This window comes from Odontesthes bonariensis, chromosome 23 (genome assembly GCF_027942865.1).
Source record: "Odontesthes bonariensis isolate fOdoBon6 chromosome 23, fOdoBon6.hap1, whole genome shotgun sequence".
NCBI lineage: Eukaryota > Metazoa > Chordata > Actinopteri > Atheriniformes > Atherinopsidae > Odontesthes > Odontesthes bonariensis.
The window spans coordinates 21,504,729-21,526,879 of NC_134528.1; the positions used below are offsets into that span (position 1 = coordinate 21,504,729).

The 22,151-nt window shown below is 40.7% G+C and overlaps 1 protein-coding gene across 2 annotated transcripts in view; it reads right to left on the reverse strand.

Annotated features, from left to right (window-relative positions):
• The window catches only part of snx29 (sorting nexin 29), a 154,481-nt gene that overhangs the window by 16,725 nt on the left and 115,605 nt on the right, over positions 1-22,151 (reverse strand). For both annotated transcript variants that reach the window (XM_075458260.1, XM_075458259.1), the window contains one exon: positions 11,617-11,757. In XM_075458260.1, coding sequence (XP_075314375.1) covers positions 11,617-11,757 — 141 coding nt within the window. The remainder of the gene's footprint in view (positions 1-11,616; positions 11,758-22,151) is intronic.

Consider the following 22,151-nt stretch of genomic DNA (forward strand, 5'->3'; position numbering starts at 1 on the left):
ATTCCTGTAATAAGTATGATTAATGTGGCTTCGAAGGGAAAAGTCTTTAAAATGGCAAAGATGACTGGTCTCAAATCCTCGCTATCAAATAAATAGATAAATGTATGCATGTGTGCTATATGAGGAGGATAATTCAGATCTTAAAAAAGTGAGAAATGGACACAAACGAGCCCATTTGGGACTGTGAACGTCGAATTTTGAAATCGTGAACGATAAACACAAACTAGTTCGAGAACTTTGACCTAGTCTCTCTGAAATGTGACCTTGTGTACCACTATCATTCCCAGTACTGTCAAGTATGCTAAATCATTTCAATCTGTAGAGGAAGAATGACACAATCCCAAAACCCAGCACCAACAAAGACCGACAACAACAGTATAAACTGAAACTTCCAACTTTAGAGTTTGTTAGTGTTGTTAAATGGTAACAACATGCTGAGCTCTCCGTCGGAACGCAGCTATAATTTTCAAGATTCTGTTTACCCATTAGTACAGAGCACAAGGTCATGTAATGAAATAAGAGTTTATCTCTCTGTCACAAAAATAACCATAACTGGAAAATATAATTTGATAGAGAGTTCTGTAGTTGGCAGGCATGTCCAGGGGATTTCATCCTCTTCTGGGGATTGGGTAAAACAGTTATAAGGTCTGTTTGTTAAAAAAAAAAAACACCCACTATAAAAATCCAGTCGGTTATTTTTGTCATCCGACTACAGACAACTGAGAATACAATCCCTCTTGTGAATTTTTTCTGAATTTGCATTTGTAGGGATGTAAAAAAGCAACACACACACACTGGTAAATGGGTTCCAACACAGATGTATGTATTTCTGTCTTATATAATCATGAGTAATGTGTGATTGACTGAAAAAAAGAAAAGGGCCCCAAAATAGCATATAATAATTAAAACAAACAAAAAAACACATCTGTTGCAACAAATGTTGGAAAACACAAGAAAGCCACCTGCTGCAGCATCTGCAAGCTGTCACCTCGTCCAATTTCGACCAATCACTCTATAAAACACACGCAGTGATGTGCCACTGAGCCGACACACTGTGGAGTACGCTTCTACCCTTTACTCCTGAAACTAAGCGAGAATTTAAATTAGCTTACATCAGAAACACCGAAACTTGAAGGGGATGTTGAAACTACATTTCCGTTTCATGAAAAAAATTATTCTAATTGACAAGTGGTCCTGCACACACTTTTATCCTGACCGGTTCTACAAAGCACCCAACCACCCACACACACACACACACACACACACACACACACACACACACACACACACACACACACACACCGGTGGTGGAAATCATCGAGGGGGAGGACTGTTGGGTAAGAAAAGTAATTACAGACACAAAATGAAGAATTTTTAAGTTTGGCTTAACTTGGTTTGTCATTCCACTGTGTGCCTTCCCCTGTACACACACACATATATATATATATATATATATATATATATATATATAAATAAAAAAATATAGGGGTGCTACTTACATGTGAAACCGATCTTATCCACCTATCTTTTTTCTCTCTTTTTTCTTTTCCTCCGATCTTATCTACCTCTGCAAAGGTCTGAAAAACAGCCACTGTCCCTTTTTCTCTGCCGTGAGAGAGGGTTGACTCATGTGCAGTTAAAACAAGTTTGTATTCATATAACACCTGACAGTGTCAGTTCTAAAAAAAAAATTTGTATTGGCAGGTCAGGCTTTTTAAAGATCGGTGATCGGCACCCCTAATGATATATATAAATATGATGTTCAGCAACCACAAGGGGAACAAGTTTAGTCTAATATTAATGCCAGTGTATGCTTAAAACAAGCTAAGTAGTAAAATGTCTGGACTGACAAATCAGCTGGTCAAGAGCTGTCAGTGGCAATGGGTGTGCAGCTGCTTCTGTGTGTGACATCATCTGTATCGAGCCACGCAGCTGTCCGGTGTCGCCTACAGCATTATCAGACGCAGAGAGGGAGAGTCTCATTAGCTCTTTAGAAGGACTGCAATGACACAGAAATGACACACGCTGATATGCGGATCTAACAGCTACTACTGTCTGGGGTCAACACTGCCACTGGCTGTTGTGACATGAGTCAGCCTTCTTCTTTTTAGACGAAAATGAACATGTATCGTGCAGTCAGCAGTGTTTGCATTTAAATAAACACCATGAAGGCATAGAAAGGTGTTTTCAAATGAAATCGTTTTTTTTTTTTTAATGAGCAATTTTGCAACTGCACCGCATCAATACACAATACTTAATGAGTACAATATCTTTCAGTTGTTAACCACACAATTTCAAACTCACCACCATCGGGTTGGTTCAACTTAAAAATGTAACGATCCTCTCCGGATTGTCATTATAGTTTTTACACTACTTTGCCTCACTGGTCAAAGTGAACTCAAGGTGATATAAATCATGAAATTCAGCATTTCTTTGTGACCTCATTAAAGTGGAGATATAAGGTGATGCTGTGAACTCCAGTACAACACTTAGTAATGCTTAAAGGAGCCAACTTTGGTGTAATGAATCTAGTCCCTGCAAGTGCACGAATTAATCTGCCTTCAAGGGCACTTCCTCCATTAATGGTGAATCCTTAAGTGATTGTGTGAATAGTTAAGAGAAAAATAACCCATCTGCAGCTGGGAAGCTCACAGTGTGGATTTGATTCCAAGGAAAAATCAACAGCAACTGGGGAAAATTGTTTAAAATGAAGTGAGAGGGTAAATTCACACAGCGTCGAAACAAACATGGACAGCTTGAGGTAAATACTGTAGTTTGTTCTTGGTTGCAAAAAGAAATAAATGATTAGGAAACAGTTTGATAAGTGAGAAGTTGGGACATTTTGCTGTAGACTTCTATGCAAGTGGACGTAATTTTGCAACCGCAGGAGTCAACCCTGCAGGCCGCTATTTCTATAATCTTTAGTTCCAGAGCCGTTCACCACCTTGACTGGGAGACACATAATTGAATGCACTAGTTTCCTTTTCCACTGTCCAGCAGAAGTTTCACTGTTCAGCTTTAAATTGCACTGCGGCGTGACCTGGACACTTGAGGCAAGTGGAAAATAATATGAAAATGATGAAATTATCTATCAATCGTTGGTTTTCATACACACAATGAGAAAAAAAAAAAGGTTTCTTCATTATCAGTAAAAAGTTACTATGTGATACTACAATAAATAGTGTTTTAGGTTTTAGCAGGCAGGTGTGAACTATTCTTCTAGAGGTTTCATTGCTATAAATCCAAATCATGGCAGACGCTCTATGACAACTTCAGCTGTTTCTCTCCAAGTTGTCAATCACTTCTGAAAGTGACTGGGAGTGCGCGAGCATGTAAACAAGCATGAAAGTGAAAGTCCTTCACATGTAATACAGTTAGTAAGGGAGGTGTGTGCACGTTTTCCCTGCTACCTGATCACCACTGACAGCGTGTTTCATCTTTTCCAGGACAATCACAGCGGAGCAGATGTATCCCCACTGCAGCCTCTCCCTCATATAGAACATCAAGTAGCACATTCCTATCATTAACAATTCTTTATCATTAGCCACCTAGTGAGAAGCATGCGCATTTGTGTCTGTGTGTGTGTGTGTCAAAGTCAGCTTTGGGTTTAAAAGGGGTCTGTAATGGATGAAAGCATGACAGAGACTAAAAGACAGATAGCAGCAAAAGCAAAGATAAAAAAACAGATGGACTGGGATCGGAGAGTCTGTACAGTTACAGCTTTTATCTTCACCGGTTGTCACTCAAGCTTTGGCATTGTACAGAATATATGGTTCATCTACTGTGTAACAATACCTTTCTGCTGACAGGCACGGTGCTTTTTGTTGTTCTAAATGATTAGTTAGGCTAATTGTTTTACTCAGACAGTTATTCAGAGAAGGGAACAAATTGTACATTATCTCCATAAACAATCTCTGTCACAATTGTCACAAAGTGCATAAGGGCACTTGTACTGAAAAGTCAGCTGCATACCTTGTTCTATGAGTATCTGGATAGTGTACTCATAAAATGAAGAAATCAATAGTGGAATGCTGCACTTGTCTCACCTTCGGTGGTTGCTATCATGGCTCCAAACCACCAAGAAACGTCTCACTGTTGTGACGCTGATGCTAGCTGGCTGACAGGAGCAGATTTTTATCAAGCATGAACAAATTATTATTATATGTTGTGTTGTTATTATTTAACAACGGGCTTTTTTAATTGCTATCATCACTGTAAAAGCACTGAGCATTAGACGTGTGCTCAAAAAAGTTAAATATTTGCAGGGCTCCCAAGTTTTCAAGTTTGCTTGGAGTGAGATTCGGGCGGGGCAGGGGCCGGGCCGTGTGCACGGGGGGGTTTCTTTTGGGTTTTTTTTGGGGAGGGGGGGTTGGTCCCTTGCAGTATCCCATCGCCATAAACTAGCTACTTAAAGAACAAAGAAATTGTTTTATTTATACCAAAATCACAAATCTTCACTTTTACACTAAATTCTGCTATATTTTAAAATAAATTGTTTTAGGTATGCAAAGTCTTATGCAAAGTGTTGTTGTAAGTGTTTGTGGCAGATTTTGATGCTTGATGACTGATATTGGGGGCTCCCATTTAAAGCACTGAGGCTCAATGTCAGCCATTTTCACAGTCATGATGGATGACAGAGTTCCATTCAGAGCCAACGTGTTCCTGGTCTTGGTTTTATTGAGCCCCACCATGAAAAAACCCTCTCTGCATCAGCATTTCAGTGCGGCAGAACTAATACCAGTTTGGCAATTGTAGATAGCCTTGCGAATCTGCTCATACCAGCCACCTTTGAAAAAAAAATTAAAAAAACTCAACCACGGAAGCCTAATTACACTCCTACATATTTTTCATTTTTCATTAAGTTGCTCATGTCAAAGGGTGTGTGCTGAATATTTAGACCTACTACTCCAACGAACACTTTAATCGGCAGGTATTGGTCTTTTACATGGAGTAGGAAAACTATAGTAACTAATAAAAGATTCAAATAAATGAAGATATGAACTACTGATGATCCTGACGGTTCTCTTCCACCTCCAGCTCGTCTACAACTTCTGCACGCATTCAAAGCATAATAGGTTATGTCCGCTGTGCATTCATGGAACGCGAGCTTGCAGCTGAAAGCTATTTCAGACCTCACCCAGCAACAAGAAATTCTGTTTTCTGATTGGCTGAGAAATTATATTTTGTGATTTGCCAATGGGTTGCTAAATCAAGACAGCTGTACCAGAGCTATAGTTCTGAGCCATTGACTCGTTTATAGTATAGGCCATTAGAATTTCTGTGCGACGAAGTTGATCATTTCTCAGCGTGAGAGATGGCATGTGTGGCGTGTGAGCGTGTGAACTTGTTGAAATGCGTGCGTTTCACGCTCATTGCGTGAGACTTGAGAGCCCTGTATTTGCATAATGCTGCGGCTAACGAGACCGTCATAGACGAATGCTTGCTAATGTTGTTTCTGCTGAAACCTTCAACTCTAGCTGGATTTGAAACAACACTAACAGTCAAAATCCATGTGATATATGATTAAGTACTGTACACAGCAAGTGCTGTACAAAGTGTTGAACCACACTGAACTTTACTATGAAAGTATTTAGTAATAATAGCAAAATTTAGTAAAAGCTGGCTAGCTAGATATTCTGCACGTTCCAAGCTGTGAGGAATTGTTTCCAAACCTTTTTCTAAATAATGCAGACAGTGAAGTTTTAGTATGACTAAGTAGCATGGTTTATACATATTGCACATAATCCCCTAAATTTTAGGACAATGAAGAAGGAGAGAGGCAGATAATATATAAAACATCCAAAGACTTTTCATTTATGAAGATTGTGGTAAAATTTTGACTATGCTAGTCACTCAAAATCAAATCAAAAGTCTAGCATGAAAACAAGTAGAAATTAAAGAAATGTTATTTCTATTTATATATATATGTGTGTGTGTGTGTCAAAACCACTTATTGTAGTTCAATTTGGACCTATTCAAAATGCTAGAGTTTCCTTTTGATGTTTATACTTTCTTGTTTTCATCAGCAGCACTGCTCTCTGCCTCACCTTAAAGAGAAGGTCTTCACTGCTGCCAACACTACAAAGTCCTCCTAGAGAGCCAGACACAAACACTGGCTGAACTGAAATAACAGGGATGCTCAACACGGCAAGCCTGCATACACACACACTCACAAAAATACACTCAACTATAAAAATACTCAGTCCATGCTGCAGAAACCCACTTCTGGGGTATAAAAGCATGGTTCAGCTCACACAGAGAAATGCATACCATTTCAAAGAGAACAGCGGTGTCTTTTGCACACAGACACACACTAAAACATATCCTGTTTTCTCCCCCCTTACACACACACACACACACACACAAAACAACTGCTGTTTTGTGCTCAGGTTTCAATCAGATTTCAGAGACACACTTGTGCTTCGATGTGCATGCACTTGGCATACAGAGACACCCAAACTTGACCAATCTGGTACTTCTCATATCTTTAAGCTGTAAAGCCCTCCACCTGCTCCCTGATTTTATATTTCAGTCTGAGCATAAGGCCATGAGTTCTGTTTTTATTGCTGGAGAAAGCTTTTTTTTTAATCTTTTATTTATAACTTTATTTTCTTTTCTTTTTTTTTAGGAAACTGAACTAATGAGTTGAATTCAATTTGGATTTTTATTTCATAATCCCCATTAATTCATGGTGGGTGGAAGATTCTTCTCAGTTGCGCCTTAAAGGATAACTGCGGTATTTTCAACATTAAGCCTCTTTTCTGAGTCGTCTGCAATGTTTTAGAACCCCCCTCACCGCTTTTTTGATGTTTACTGCTGTCTCCGGTATTTGCCTAATTTTGATTCTTCTCAACCTGCTTCAGAATGGCAAGTTATGTGCATGTCCAAAAAGGTCCGTAAAAGCACCATAAACGTCCGTTTTCAAAATCATCAACTCACCGGAGTGGTTACTGGTGTGCACTGGTAATCCATATCAAATTTCGTTGCGAAAAGTTGCTTCTGTCGTGTTTTATTTGACAGCTCGTTCATGCTCGCACTATTTTCTTAGCCACCTCACAGCCGTGGATAAACTTCCGCTCAGCAGTTGAATCTGACTTGCATACTCCACACCACTTGATGGCGCCACTGATGGCGATTGTTCATTGTCCTTCGGCACGTAATCAGAGTAATATCAACAAACATCCAGTCTTCAATAGAACTCAATGGGATTTACAAAATGTCAAATAAAACATGACAGAAGCAACTTTTCGCCACGAAATTTGATATGGATTACCAGTGCACACCAGTAACCACTCCAGGTGAGTTGATGATTTTGAAAACGGACGTTTATGGTGCTTTTACGGACCTTTTTGGACATGCACATAACTTGCCATTCTGAAGCAGGTTGAGAAGAATCAAAATTAGGCAAATACCGGAGACAGCAGTAAACATCAAAAAAGCGGTGAGGGGGGTTCTAAAATATTGCAGAGGACTCATAAAAGAGGCTTAATGTTGAAAATACCGCAGTTATCCATTAACTTTGTTGAAAGATGCAAAAAGCACATCATGCAGTCATGCAGTCATGTTCATGCTAAATGTCTGTTTTCAAAATGTGCATCTTCAAATCGTTACTGCAGCATCACCTTACAGGACAGCAGTATTAGTAAGAGAGTAAAAGAACACGTGCTTTAGATCTAGAATGGATCTAATTTAGTGAATTAGATTTTTACAAATCACAAGACGATGAAGACATCAGTAAACTAATAAGGAGAGAAACAGATATCACATGCTGTGCAAGCAAAGTGTAGTTAATAGAAGACAAATGCAAGCAGCACTTCTGTAGAACGGCAAAAGATATAGAGCTTAATTTCACCACATTTTTTTTGCATGACTGATCCAGTACTATGTGCACCACAAAAAAAACTTCTTATCCAAATCAAAGTATGAGGGGGCATGAATCCAAAAGGCGTGCGTATTTATCCTAAATGACTGAGAAACAGCCTTGCAGGGAATAAAACACTAACTATTTGCAATCTACCACTGATGACAAACAGACAGAGGTAAAGGGAATAGGATAGGGAAAATGCATGACATGAAAACTTAACAGATGGGAACAAAACAATGACAGAAAGAAATGTTGACAGAATAAAGTGATTTAAATAAAACTAGTTCAGACAGGAAAATGAATGATGCCAGATGACTCGTTTTTTGCTGTGATCTCTGGAACTCAAAATAATTGCATTACACCTTTAACATCGCTAGTGAACTGAAGTGTGGTGTACTTGTCCTGGTTCAACACATCTTTCACTTTTACAGTTTTTTTAACATAACTTCTGATAAATAAGTGCACCTCTAGTGGGGAGAACCACAAGACCACAAGAGTTAGGAGTGAAAACCAATAATTCACACAAACCTGCAATGTAATAAGCTTTCTGAGAGCTTTCCAGAACAAGACTACACCAACTGTCTAAGCCTTTGATAGACACATGCCCTGCCACATGATCCCAAATGGTCCCGCAGACAGAAACACACATGCACAATTCACCTCTAGTCACGGCCTGGAACACGGCACTTGGTCCAGTTTTGGACCGTGAAAGCGTTGTGTCTTTGAAGGTGGGAAGTCAGACTACAGCTTTTGGCTGCGAAACTGATGAATCCAACCAGCCAGAGAATCGAGGTCAGAGCCAAATTATGTTCCAAAGGTTGGTGGGAAACAGAGGCGAACAGGATGAAAAAGAGGTTTGAGAGGAAAGAGAGGGGAGGAGGAAGAGAGGTTATCAAGCTTGAGAGGAATGCAAGCTGCTGGAAATATGGGCAGCAAATGATCAGAAAGGTCAGAAAGAGATAGTGGACGCAATGTTGGTAAATCCCAGCTGATCGGTAGCCAGAAAAAGTCAGACCTCACAATCACTTGGCGCTATTTTTGCCTCCCTTCATATCAATGCGTTCAGCCACCTAGCGATAGCCGCACCTGTTACGGTGTTTACTGCTCGCAAGCAGGGACTGCTCGGTCTGCACTTCGGTCTGCACGGTTTACACAGCCCGTAGTGATACGCCTTCTAGCCTTTTGGATCAGCTGGAGGCTTTTCAGAGAATTTGTGAAACAGCCCAATAATAAAGAATAACAGTAGTCCAATCTTGAAGTAACAAATGCATAGACCAGTTTTTCTGCATGACTCTGAGACAGGATGTTCCTAAATTTGGTAATAATGCGAAGGTAAAAGAACGCAGTCCTAGAAACCTGTTTTATATGTGCGTCTGAAGATAGATTCTCCAACTCCAAGGTTCCTCATTGTAGCACCAGGAACCAAGGAAATGCCATCTAGAGTAAGTATACAGCTAGACAGTTTCTCCCTGAAGCACTTGGGTCCAAAGACAACAACTTCAGTTTTGTCTAAATTTAGGAGCAGAAAATACAGAGACTTCCAGGTCTTTATGTCTTTAAGACATCTTTGTAGTCTGACCAACCTATTAGTTTCATAGATGCGTATAGCTGAGTATCATCAGCACTGGAAATGTACGCCATGCTGTCTGATAATGTTACCTATGTAACATTATCAGTTCATGGTCCGAACGGGACTCCAAGTAACAACACAACTAAGCATCTAGCATGATATCGGAGTTTAATTATTTAATAGGTGGTTTTTCAGGCGTTTCCGCCATGGCATATCACGCAAGCCTAGTTTTGGTCGGAAATTAATTTTGTAAGAATATGGTGAAACGTGACGGTTGGCGGTTACCATTGCAACACACATATCGAAATAGATTAACCTTATAAGTTTGACAAGTGCTTAACAACAGCGTTGGGTTAATATTGGGCTAACTCAACGTCTTAATTTTACCTTTTATCGGCGACCGCGGGGACTGGCTGTGTAATCTTAGCACGGCATTCACTCAGCGAATGTCTGTAGATGGGCTCTGATCGGCTCTGATTCACTGTAGCCTACTGATTAAGCCACTGAGGCGCGAAGCTAAGCAAGGTAGGGCGGGGTAAATGGGTGAAAATGAAGCACTCTGACTGGACGACAGCACTCTTACGCGCAGATCTCTGTGGCTCTGTAGCTCAGCGGCAACTTCAGTGAGAACTTGAAACTGAAACTGACAAAATGCGAGATCACACAATATGCATATTTAAGAACATAATATCGTACTAGCGTACTAGGAGGTCAAAATGGGTATCCGCTACGCAAAATGCGTACATGTTGGCAGGTCTGTATTACTCTTTTGAACGCAAATTATTTTGAGAAGCAAGACGCTTTATTTTCGGGACCCCAGCCAACTAGCCGGACTACCTTCGTCAACGCCAAAACGAGGCTGGAACTCGGCTCACAGGACGCAGCAGGGGGTAAGAAAATGTTCATAAATGATATTGTTAATATGGGATGTCATACAGCTTCATGTCAAAAGAGGCGAACTATCCCTTTAAGCTAATAGTTGATAGTAGAGCCGACAGAGGTTTCCAGCGACAGTAGGATTCTCCACATTTGTCAGATTATAAACCCTGAAATGAATCAGGTTACTGTTCACAATCTGTTCTCATCCCTCCAGACCACCATAAGACCAACAGCAGTTAGCTAAATTTGCTTTAACGAGCAAAACTTTATACTTACAGCTGCTTTGACGTCACGGCACAACTGTCTTTTTTTGTTTGTTCGTTTGTTTCTTGACTCCAGTTAGGCACACATTAGAACACTTATACCCTAACAAACAAACCCTATTTTAACCCAAAGAATATACTATTGGTACAAGTTATGTGATATATAAACTATTGACCAATCTAAAATACATCTTATTATTTACATGACCATTTGGCTTCATCTGGCAATCCCCCAAAATGACCACATCTTAAAGGGATACGCCACCCCCAGGCCAAATCTACACGGAAGGCTTGGTTTGCTCATGTCGGTTTGGGAACTAGTTTCCAGTGAGGAAAACACAGCCGAAGCACACTCCCCGCTACGTCATTGGGAATCCCCACCCCCTGGCTGCTTCACGCTGGTTTGTTTGAGGAAGTCGGGGGTGGGGATTCCCAAAGACGTAGCGGGGAGTGTGCTTCGGCTGTGTTTTCCACACTGGAAACTAGTTCCCAAACCGACATGAGCAAACCAAGCCTTCCGTGTAGATTTACACAGTCATTTGCACTCGATGTGAAAGTACACCACTCGCACAGTTATTAGAAGGTAAATCAAGTAAATTAATTCATGTTGGGCGAAATATTTCGATTGGCGACGCTGGCGACGCTAGCATGTATGTATTACGCGCAACCAAGAAGTGGTCAGTGCTGTGAGATTCGGACTGGGTCGCCAGGAAAACGCTCCCACACACTTATTTATGTCTCGGGAATGTGGGGATACACTTAATTTGGCCTGGGGGTGGCGTATCCCTTCAAGCTCACTGGAATCACAGATTTGCTTCTTTGTGTACTGTTTGTTTTTGACGTACACAAGGAAACTCAACACTGGGGTCAACAAACTCTCCTACTGACTAGCATTTTGGATGTGTTGCTGCAGAGGGATACAGATGCTCTCTGTACACAAGTAGAGATGCTTCTTACTGATTATTGCTTGCATAGCTTGACTCAACACAGGAGTATAAACACTTTCAAAAGGCTAACCACCACAAACACTGGGAGCTCACCTTGTTGCCTATGGCTTTCTTGGGTGGGAAGTTGAAGGTGTCCACTTGTGGAAACTGGGCTCTCAGGTGGTTGTGGAGCTCTCTAAACTCAGTGTAACGCCTGTACACATTCCACTCGTTATCCAGGATACGGATGTACACCTGAGGATAGGCAGATCAATCATGATAAATCATCATCATAAGTCATCATTGCCATAATCGCCATCTCAGTGATGGTCAGCGCCATGTCTTCATTTTAACAAGTCTGTCTAAACCAGAACACATTATGCTTCAACATCAAGTATCCATATTCTATTAAAGATAATCCATCAAAGCGAAAAGAAAGGAATCATGAAAAATAGCCCGAGAGAGCACTGATGGGTAACGGCCTTTCTGATGCTCTTAACATATTCATCATCAAGCTCTTACAGTGCCTTACAATAAATGAATGAGACTGGTGAAAGAACGAGTTCCTCTTATCTTTGTAAATGTGTATTTTGGCTTACATATTGTAACACATAACTGAAAGAGTCTGCAGTCGTGACCATTTCCATGCACCATTTGCTGCTTTATTCAGACTCATGAAAGATGGAGGGAGCCGAGAGAGAAGGAAAGATGAGCCCATTACAAGAAAAAAAAATTAAAAATGGGAGCAGGAGACGGGGAGTCGGATTCTATTCTCACAGCAGAAAAGAGGCAGTGCAGGCAGACAAAAGAGAGAGCAGAGCAGCTTTTGAGGATTCGTTTTGAAAATGAACAAACACAAAAAAAAATAAAAGCTTGAATCGAATCAATAAAAGCGCAAACCGATCTGAAAATCAGGCAAATCTACACAGGGTTACCTCCATGCTGACCAGGAGTATTAAAAAGTAAGCAAGCATAAAAATGTAGTTTTAAAGTTTGATATCATTTCTTCCAAAGAGAAAGACTCAAATCAACACACACGATCAATTAAATATTCTTTACAGGTTGCCTTGTTTTAAAGGCTTGCCTTATGCTCATGATCAAACAAATTTAAATCAGCATCAGTGTCTTTTTTTTAAAAAAATTTAGGGACTCTGATGCAGATTCCTGCGAAGCTGCCAAGTTGAGCCACAGTTTATTTGAGCAGGCAGGTACCGAAGCACGTCATCCCGACACTTGCGAACAAGCAGCCGCTGAAAAAATTCAGGCTGCGGCTACACGAAAACGTTTTTCACTGTAAACGATACTTTTTCTTATCGTTTCGCTGTCGCGGCCACACGGAGCCGGCGTTCCCACTACCCCAAAACGATAGTTTTTGAGAACGGGTTCTAGAGTGGGAAAGTTTGAAAACGGCCTCGTTTCGTTTCCATTGTTACAGCTAAAACATTTTTGCGTCAGTCACACGTTGACGCTGTGAGACAATTTTAACACTTCTCTATTGTCTCACAGCGTGGCGTGACACAGTGGCGTGTGTACTGCATCGTTTCATCGTTTCCATCCGTTTTCGTCTGGACCTGAGTTTTTACAGCAGCGCGTTTCCGTGTGGTCGCAAGAATTTTCGTACCCGTTTTAAAAAAAAACCTCGTTTCGTTTTCGTGTAGCCGTAGCCTCAGACTCCTAAGCTAGCAGCGTATTCCATCAGGAGTGCTTCACGGTGGTCGAAGAGTGTGAACTACCCTCCATCGTCACCTTTCCACCATCAAACTGTTTCCTGCAATTCACTCAAATTCACAATCTGCCATTCACACCCACTTCAGACAGTGACGGGCCAGGAGCGCGGGGGTGAGAAAGCGAGTCGGGACCGAATTCTCCCATCTAGCGCATTCTTCACACAATTATTTCTGTCGCTTTTCATGTGTACAAATGAGCACAACACTATTGAGTGCTTCCAGGAGAGACTGTGAAAGTGTGCGCTTTCGTCCTTCTTAATGAAACAATTATTGTATCTCTTCCCTCCCACTGACAGCCTGCCTTTCGCCAACCTGTGTGGCTGCGGAAGGTTTTACCGAGCGATCAGGTGGAACGTCACAGGAGCAAGCTCTTTGAGATACACATAAGCCCAGAAGTCATGGCATTCAAAGCACCTGCCAAATATTGCTTAAGCCATTCTCGTGCCGCTAAACACAGCGCCGACCCATGGGGGCACGGACGCTGAGCATCTGCAGATCTCCTTTGGCATCTGGATTCTTGAAACGAATCCTTTGGGTGCTGTGGGATAGAAGATATGGCTTCCCTGGATTGGGATTGTTGTAGAGAGTCCTTAATCGGATGGATTTGATTGGGATCTGAGAGGTTTGGAGGTCGGATCAAGACCCCTGGCTCTGTGTCATGTTCCTTGTGGGGGGGTTTGTTTGGTCTTGTGCATATCAAAGTAACAAATTCATTCAAGAATCCACGGAGAACATTGGGTTGTTGCACAGTGATCAGTGTTACGCACTTCACTTTTAGTGTTGCATCAAATCTGTGAACTCCTCACCCCACACAAAAGGTTTGCTAGTTAGCACTAGTCTAAAAGACACAGCTGGAAGTCTCATTCAGGGTTCCTGCAGGTTAATGCAAGTTAGATTTAAGACTTTCTGCAACTTTTTTTCGTGCCTCTCTGGAGTAAATTTACCATCCATTTCACAGGAATATAAAAGAAGCTGAAAAAGTACCCAGTGACACCAATTATCCAAATTAAGGACAATTTTGTAAAAATGAAATAAAGAGGCCGACAAAAGGGGAAAAAAAAAAAAAATCTACAATTCCTGTTTCTACTTTCAAGATATGATTGCTTATACAATCCGGTATCTTCATGTGATTACAGCTCACTTCTTTTACAGCCTCATACTAATGAGGAAATGGAAATTTGGGGTATTTCACAGTCATTTTTAATCAAATCTACGCTTCGTCATCACTTATTTGAAACACTGTAGTCACTGCTGACCCTAACCGGTGACAGCTGCTAACAAGAGTGCAGTCATTACACAAATGAGCTGTGATGAAAGTCCCCCCAAAACAGAAAAGAAGTGTTGTCAGTTACAAAAGAAATTAATAAATCAACATCACACTTCTTTCTTCTTTTTTTTTGCCACCGTCTTTCGAGACAAATTGAGCTTGATTTCTAATAAAATATTCATTCAAAACTAAGATGTTTCAGGGATTTGCAGAAACACTGTCCATTTGTTATGCAAATACTTCTGCATTTAGCATCCGCCTGAGACTGTTAACGTCTGTATATAGTTTTACTTGCAACCCAGGAGTTAGTCAGGCCTAGACCGCGGTACTGAATCAGATTACACTGAGTGCATGGCGCTGTAAATAATCAAATTGATGGCTAAATTACAATAAGACTGAGTTACTAAGTTCATGTATACAACTTAGTCTGACTAAAAATTGGACCGGATCGGGTTCCTCGCAGTCGGATTAAGACGCTGAGATAAGTCGGTTGATAGTCGCACTAAACGTGCTTGTATATGGTGAATTGGACTGGGAATTGGACTTTGCGTTCTGCGCATGCTCGAGATTTTTTTCCCGGAGGTCGAAGGAGACGATAGCACTGTTGTTGTTGCTCGTCACAAACGAAATGTAGAGGGACGTAGCTTCATCTTGTTCTTCGTTCGCCATGTTTCTCGTATGTTTGAGTTAGTTGTTGTTGTTGAAGCGGTCAACCGGTAGTGGCTCTATTAGCAATAGTTGAAATAGGTACAGCGCCACCTATCGTACTGGGGTGTGACATACTTTGTGCCAATGATTCCATTTAATCACCGCCATATATACTTGGATAATTTCCCTTGCCCAAATAAGGAGCATCGTCCAACTATAGCAATAGTGGAATTAATATCATCATGTAGGTCCACTGACTGACTGACATCCCTACAGCTATACCAACCAGTTCATATTCTGCTGTTAGTCAGTCTGAGATAACGCTGTCATAATTTGGCTTATAGAGTCTTGAACTCCACATCCGAAAAGTCTGATATAATTCATGCCTTTTTGAGAGGTGTAGACAGCGACAAGAACTGTGCACTTTGTTCACGTCGACCGCAGAAAGGCTTCGACACTGGAGCGAGTAGTTAATGACCACATCAAGTATGGATGGGAAAGTTGCTTTATTTTCTCATATGCTGACAGCATAGATGCTGCTGTGCAGTCTAGACAACCCAGCAAACATTAAAAAATGTGGACTTTTTGACGGTTATTAAAAGAAAAGCAGCAGCTGAGGCTTTGTTAGTTCTCCAAAATGTGTCACGAATAAGATTTCAGCAGCGCTGACAGACATTTTTCTGCCGTTTCAGGTGCACAAAGACATTGGAAAATGACTCACTGTACAAGTCAAATGAATGATGGGAATCACAGAGCATTATTTATATGGGACTCAACTGAATACGTGCGAGAAGAATATAAAAGATTATCTTGGACCATTTCCACAGCTGACATTTAAACAGCAGACAGGAAAAACGGGCGTAATTACAATCATCAAAACAACTATATTCCATTTCAGTGAGACACTTCCAGGGAACACTATAAAAAAAATTTTTTTTAAAAAGTTGCAGGTTTTTATTTATTCATTCTATTATTCATTCAAATTATATCTGCACCCGCTCTGTCATGACATTCACTCCAGGCAGCAAAAATATCTGTTAATCAATTTTCAGAACACGGGCTGAATCACAATGCCCGCTGCAGAGGACCTGAGCCATCTCCGTCCAAGCTGATAGTTTGGCCACAAGTGACTGGGGGAAACTGAACACCCTCCAACTTGGAATTTGATTGCAGCGTAGATAATGTGAGGCTAAAGCAGCAAATAAAGTGTAACAGGCAAAAATTCAGCTACTGTTCAGTAGTTCCCAAACACTTAGTGATGTTAAAAGGGGAGGTGGTGCAATCTAGTAGTAGAAATGAACCCGTAAGAACTTATGTGAAATGTGTTGCTGGGATCAAATTGAAAATCCTACATTTTTAAGAGATTCTTTCAACACTCGTCTTTCTGCTATTTTGATTGAAATTCAGTTTCAACCACCCCATCACTGCAATAAAAAACAAAGGCCCATCAAAACACAAGTCGAGGTTGGACTTGGCAACTACTGTAGCATTAACTTAAGGGGTTGATGTCTCGTAATACATTCCAAATATTGTTCAAAGGGGCAAAGCAAGGTCTGTGCTTAGAAATATTCCATACAGTCTGCTGTAATGACTCCCCAAACTTAAAGCCTGGCGAACACGTCAAGCAACTCGTAACACTGTGATCAACTTTAACTTTTAATTTCGGAATACTGCGTTGCGAGTTTATGTGGCAATACCAGGAGTTAAGTGTCCCCGGATCTAATGATAAACTAAACATCTTGTTCATAATTCGACATCATCCCAAAAAAAAAAAAAATCATAGTGTTCAGTCTGGACCAAACACCTACCATTGTGGGCGTATATGTATTCATGCAATTCATTTTACTGTATGTAACCTCATATAGTCAACTGGGTTGACTGACAGAGCTCCATCAGTAAAGATAAGATTAGGGTCAGTCCCTCAGTGAGCATGTTTAAATGAGGATAGAAAAACATGGAATATTCTGTCAGTCCAAACAAAAACTGACTTTTGAAATGTATGTAACCACGATTAACACGCCCAGATAATGCGACTGTGGGTCGATTCACTCTGCATGTGTATACACTCAACTCAACTCAAATGGGCCAAATGGTCCTCTGCATCTTTTTGTAAAATCAGTATTATATAAGAATATATTAAAGCTGCTTTCAGGTCACATATTTTCTGTTAGGATGGAAAGTTAGAATATGTCCAGTGGAAGTATGTAGAGGATTTGTTGCAAAGTCTGTTGTCTCATTGTTGAGGGAGCTGGGTGTAAGTGGACAGAGTGTGAGGAAAATAGTGAAGGAAGTGTCAGATGAGGCAGTAAAATCCAGTCAGTGGATTTGGATTACAAGAAGCAATAGTAGCTGGGGGCCCAGCAGGGGGAGCACTTAGGGTAAACAGACTCTTGGAAGAAGCAAAGAAGAAATTCTGGATATTTAAGTGGAGGGTGTGGCCCATGTGAGCCTTTTGAAACCAGGCGGCCATTTAAGGTGAGTTGGATTGTATAGCTTTGTTTTTGCTGGCATTGTTAGTGATTGTAGGACTGTTTAGGTGAGTTTGTCTGCTGAATCTGGTAGTGTGTCTTATCCTGCCTCCACCTCTGGCACTCTCTATACTTTCATTACCCCCTACCCGAACCAGGGTTTGTATCCCCACCCCGCTTTGACTGGTGTGCAGTTGGTGAGAGGCTGGGGTAGCTTGTGGTTATGTAAAGAAAAGATGGTTGTTCCCCCATAAAAGCAATAAAAAAAGTTGATCACAAAAAAAGAAAAGATGGTTGTTGTGGTGTGAGGAGCAGTGATGGCTGGCATTAGGAGAGTGACTCTGGGAAATGCGCCAGTGGTCATTGTCTAGCCTCCTGGAGGTGTTGCGGGCCCAACTAGATGAAACACTGATGAAAGGAGGTTCCCACCTGATGACCCCAATGACATGTTGGTCAGCACTGCTCACTGATCTATATAGAGATTATAGGGAATTATTCACAGAGTCTGGTCCATTTTTTTTTCTTTAGCACAAGTTTGTTGTGTTTATCTTAAATCCTGTTTCTTAAGGGGAGAAGGAGATAGAAAAAAAAATCAGCTTGTTAGGGCTACATGATAAAATCCTGACTTTAAACCTCAGCATCATCTGACAAAGTCAGCATTTAGTCACTTAAAGACAACATCTGTGCCACAAAGTCAGCTATTCTTATAGAGAAAGTTAGACCTGTTAGAATGTCAGACAATTTGTCACACAGTGTCGTGGAATCAGACATAAAATCTTAAACCCATTTCCCTCCCTCGCATGTATACTGGGACAAGGGCAAATGGCGCAGACTCAGCTGTGCATGTGACCGTGTTGAGTGTCTGGACCTTCTCAGACATCGAGTGGCTTTTCACATACGACAGTGTTAGCACAAACTTAATCTATTTTGCACCACATCGGCTTACAACTCCCTCCCCATTACTAATCATAAATAGTCCATCATTATCTCTGTCAAAAATCTCGGCAACATCCAAACTGCATTCGTAATATCTGAGCTCCAGGGTTTTGTTATCTCAAACAGCATCCATTCTGGAACAGTGATAGGGCCCTTTAATAATAGTTCAGAGGGATCTGGTGGTAACGTGTGATGGGGATGGGTTTGGTCTGATGCTGAAAGTTCAACTGTGAGGGACAGTCCTATTATCCGTAATTAAATGGCTTATGAGTATACGTTTGAAAGCATGATGATTCAATGAAAAATGACCTCAGAAAGTCAGCGTAGAAAGGAGTTTCCAACCGTGGCTGCTGATGTATAAGCAAGAGGATTTCTGCTGGAGTGCTACGATCTCCTACACTTCCACATCAACCGTTACCTCGAAAATCTCCACGGTCAGCCGCATCTCACTGCTCAAAGCCTCCCGTCACATTGTAGCAAAGTGAAATGTTGAGGAAATCTAAATTCTTAATCATTCTTATTATGAAGGACCTGTGCTACATCTTCATCCACAGAGACTGATGTACGCAGGTACAGAAAGTTATTTCTGCCTTCACAACTGATTTATCACTCTGCGATACATAGTATTAACTGCACAGACTAGCTGCAAACCTCTCATTTCAATGCTAATGAAGATCACCTGTTCACGAGGAGGAGCATTTTCATGCATATTTAACGTCAGTCCTCTGCCATATACTTTCGTGTCCCATTTGAGGCAAAGTGACATTCACTAAAGGGCAGCCGTGGCTCATCTGGAAGGATGAGGAGAAGGACATTAGATAATCAAATGTGAGAGGGCTACTGGCTGAGACCATTTCTCATGCCAAAGTATGCAAATTAGATTTAAAACCAAGGACCAAAGTTATTGGACACCTAAGTAAAGTGGCAACTGGTAGTGTGGTAAACAGAATATCGAATCTATACTCAGTTAATGCTTTTCTCTTCCCCCAGATCGTTTCTAATAACTAATATAGCGGGGAAAAAACTCTTCAATCCATTTATTTGGAAAAATATAATTTCCATAAATTAAACAAATACACAAATAAATAAGATTAGGAATAAGAACAAAAAGTCATACATATTCATTTTGTAAGGTGATTGCTGTTGGCAAGCATGATCTCCTATACTGGCCGTTACTGCAGCAGAGCTGAGGGAGCCTCTGGCTGAAGACACTGTTGTTTCATCATTATGTTGTGCAGAGTGTGTAGTAATGTTCAATATTTTTTGGCAACCTGTGAAATATCTATGGCTGGGCCACGATTCAAATTTTTTATCTAATTAATCACATGATTTCCCTGATTAATCACGATTAATCGCAATTGTACGCAAAATCCAAAAATTTATTCAAAAGTAGTGTATAGCTTTTAGCATTTAGTTTTATTTTAAATGTATTGCCATATGAATGAAAGTGCCCTAACAACATTTGTTGTGCAAACACATCAGCATTTTTATGTAGTTTTTATGTAGAAGCCTCGCTCCACTGTCTGTTTCCTTGAATGACTTGCTGGTATCAGTTGTGTGTTTTGCCTTTAAGTGATATTTTAGACTGGAACTACTACGCTGAGAAGACAATTCAACTTGGCAGTGTTTACAGATTACTTTGGTTCTGTCGACTCCGCCGTCTGGAAGAACTTTAAAATGAAAATGGCCGAGTAAAAGTTCCGTACCTTCTCCATGTTTGGTGGATCCGCCGATTACTTTCTTTTACGGTTCCGCAGCAGACAGCAACAGACTTTTAAATTTAAAAAAAAAGAAAAAAAAATTCTTTTTTAAATAAATAAATAAATACATACATACATAAATAAAACCCACGTTAATGCGCGATAAAATATTTATCGGCGTTAAATAATTAACGAGTTAATGCGAAAATAACGCCAGCCCTAGAAATATCATTTTCATTCGTATAAAACACATAAACGTTGGCATAATGTTGTAACCACATTTATATTTTCATTATACAAATTAATTAAGCACTAGCAGCAGTTACTATCTGGTTGACAGTCCAACAACAGTTGGCCAAGATTTTTTCCATCTAAAAAAAATCTAAAAAGAGAGGAAAGTGACGCAGTAATGCTGCATTGCATCGACCTCGCTCTCTAATGGGGTTAGTGTTTACAAAGACTAGTTGCACACATTAAGCTGTACTTTCTGCAAACAAACTCAGTTGAGACATGTCCGCAGTCTGAAGGTGGATTTGCCTTAAAACTGTTGAAGGTTTCAGCTCCTGCAACGCGCAAACTGCCTTCTGTACCTCCTGTACATCTCTGTGGCTTTAAGCAGGGCAACAGACACAGTAAAACAGCTTAATCGGGGAAACAAGTCCTCGCATAGCCGTGAAATAACTTCAGAAAAAGATTTGAAAGAGAAAGTCCCATAACATGTAATTGCTGCTATTTCTTTGCTTGACATTTAACTGGTTCTTTAGCCCGAGGGTATTCCAATAAGCAGGTGGAAATGAGATTAATCGTGCGCCACAGCTGAGAAATGCAGAAAGAGAAGATGATAATGGAGTCTTTCTCCCTGCTGTACCTCGTAGAGAAGACCCTGGACTGTTGTTCCTCAATCTGTCAGGCAGCGTGGACTGTAGGAGCCTGTGGGAAAACCAATTTCCAGCGCCATGGGAAGCCCATATAGAGATTCCTCTTGCCAAGAGATCTCGCTTACGCTCTTCACAGTTGTAACAATAAGCAAAAGCCAAGTGCAGTCTCACAATGACTATCGCTGAATTTGACCAGTGTGCGACCTCACCGAAATGAAGGTAATATCGGTTTCTTGATATTTATACTGACCTTATTTGGAAACTTTACCAAGCAAAGCAAGCAAGCACGTTAAAGTCTAGTAGTCTGGTCAAAAAGAGATTTGTCAACGGAAATAAAATGGCGAAAAACCCAATTAATAACCTGGTTATGTGTGCTGAGTATTTTTTTAATTTCATTCAAACTTTGGTTATGAAACCTGTAAACATGGATGAAATCATAGGGCCGAATACACCATCCAAGTGAGCAGTGTCGTTAGACTGTTGAGAAGATTTTAGGGGGAAGACTTTTTGCCTTTTTAAATCAGGATTTCTAATAAGACTTTTTCATGTTTACCCCCTAATTGACATCTTTAGTGGAACATTTGACTTGTGGACTTGGAGATCAGGATTACAAAGGCAGGTGAGGGTAAGGTAAGGTAATTCAGCTGCCAATCAAAAACAACAATGACAACCTTAAACTGTAGATGTCTGAGACAAATTTTGAATGCCAAGTCCCTTTTTGTATCTATTTTATTTCAAAGCACCGCGGCTGTCTTCGCTTTGCTTTTTGGAAGCCTTGAAAGAGAAAAAACAAGGCTTCCTTACGAAAATGCCAGTACAGTTGACTGCACAACAGCTCTTTCTTTTCTGAATTTTCAGCCTGGTCGAATAGTCGCGCTCACTGAGCCTGTTGCTTTTTTTGACATCACGTGCACTCCCGCTATTAGTAACTGCAAGCGACAAGGTTATGATCACAAATGAACCCATAAAAAGCAACAGGTACCACGCGGTCTGCGAAAGTGGGTGTGCATGGCCTATATCGAGTG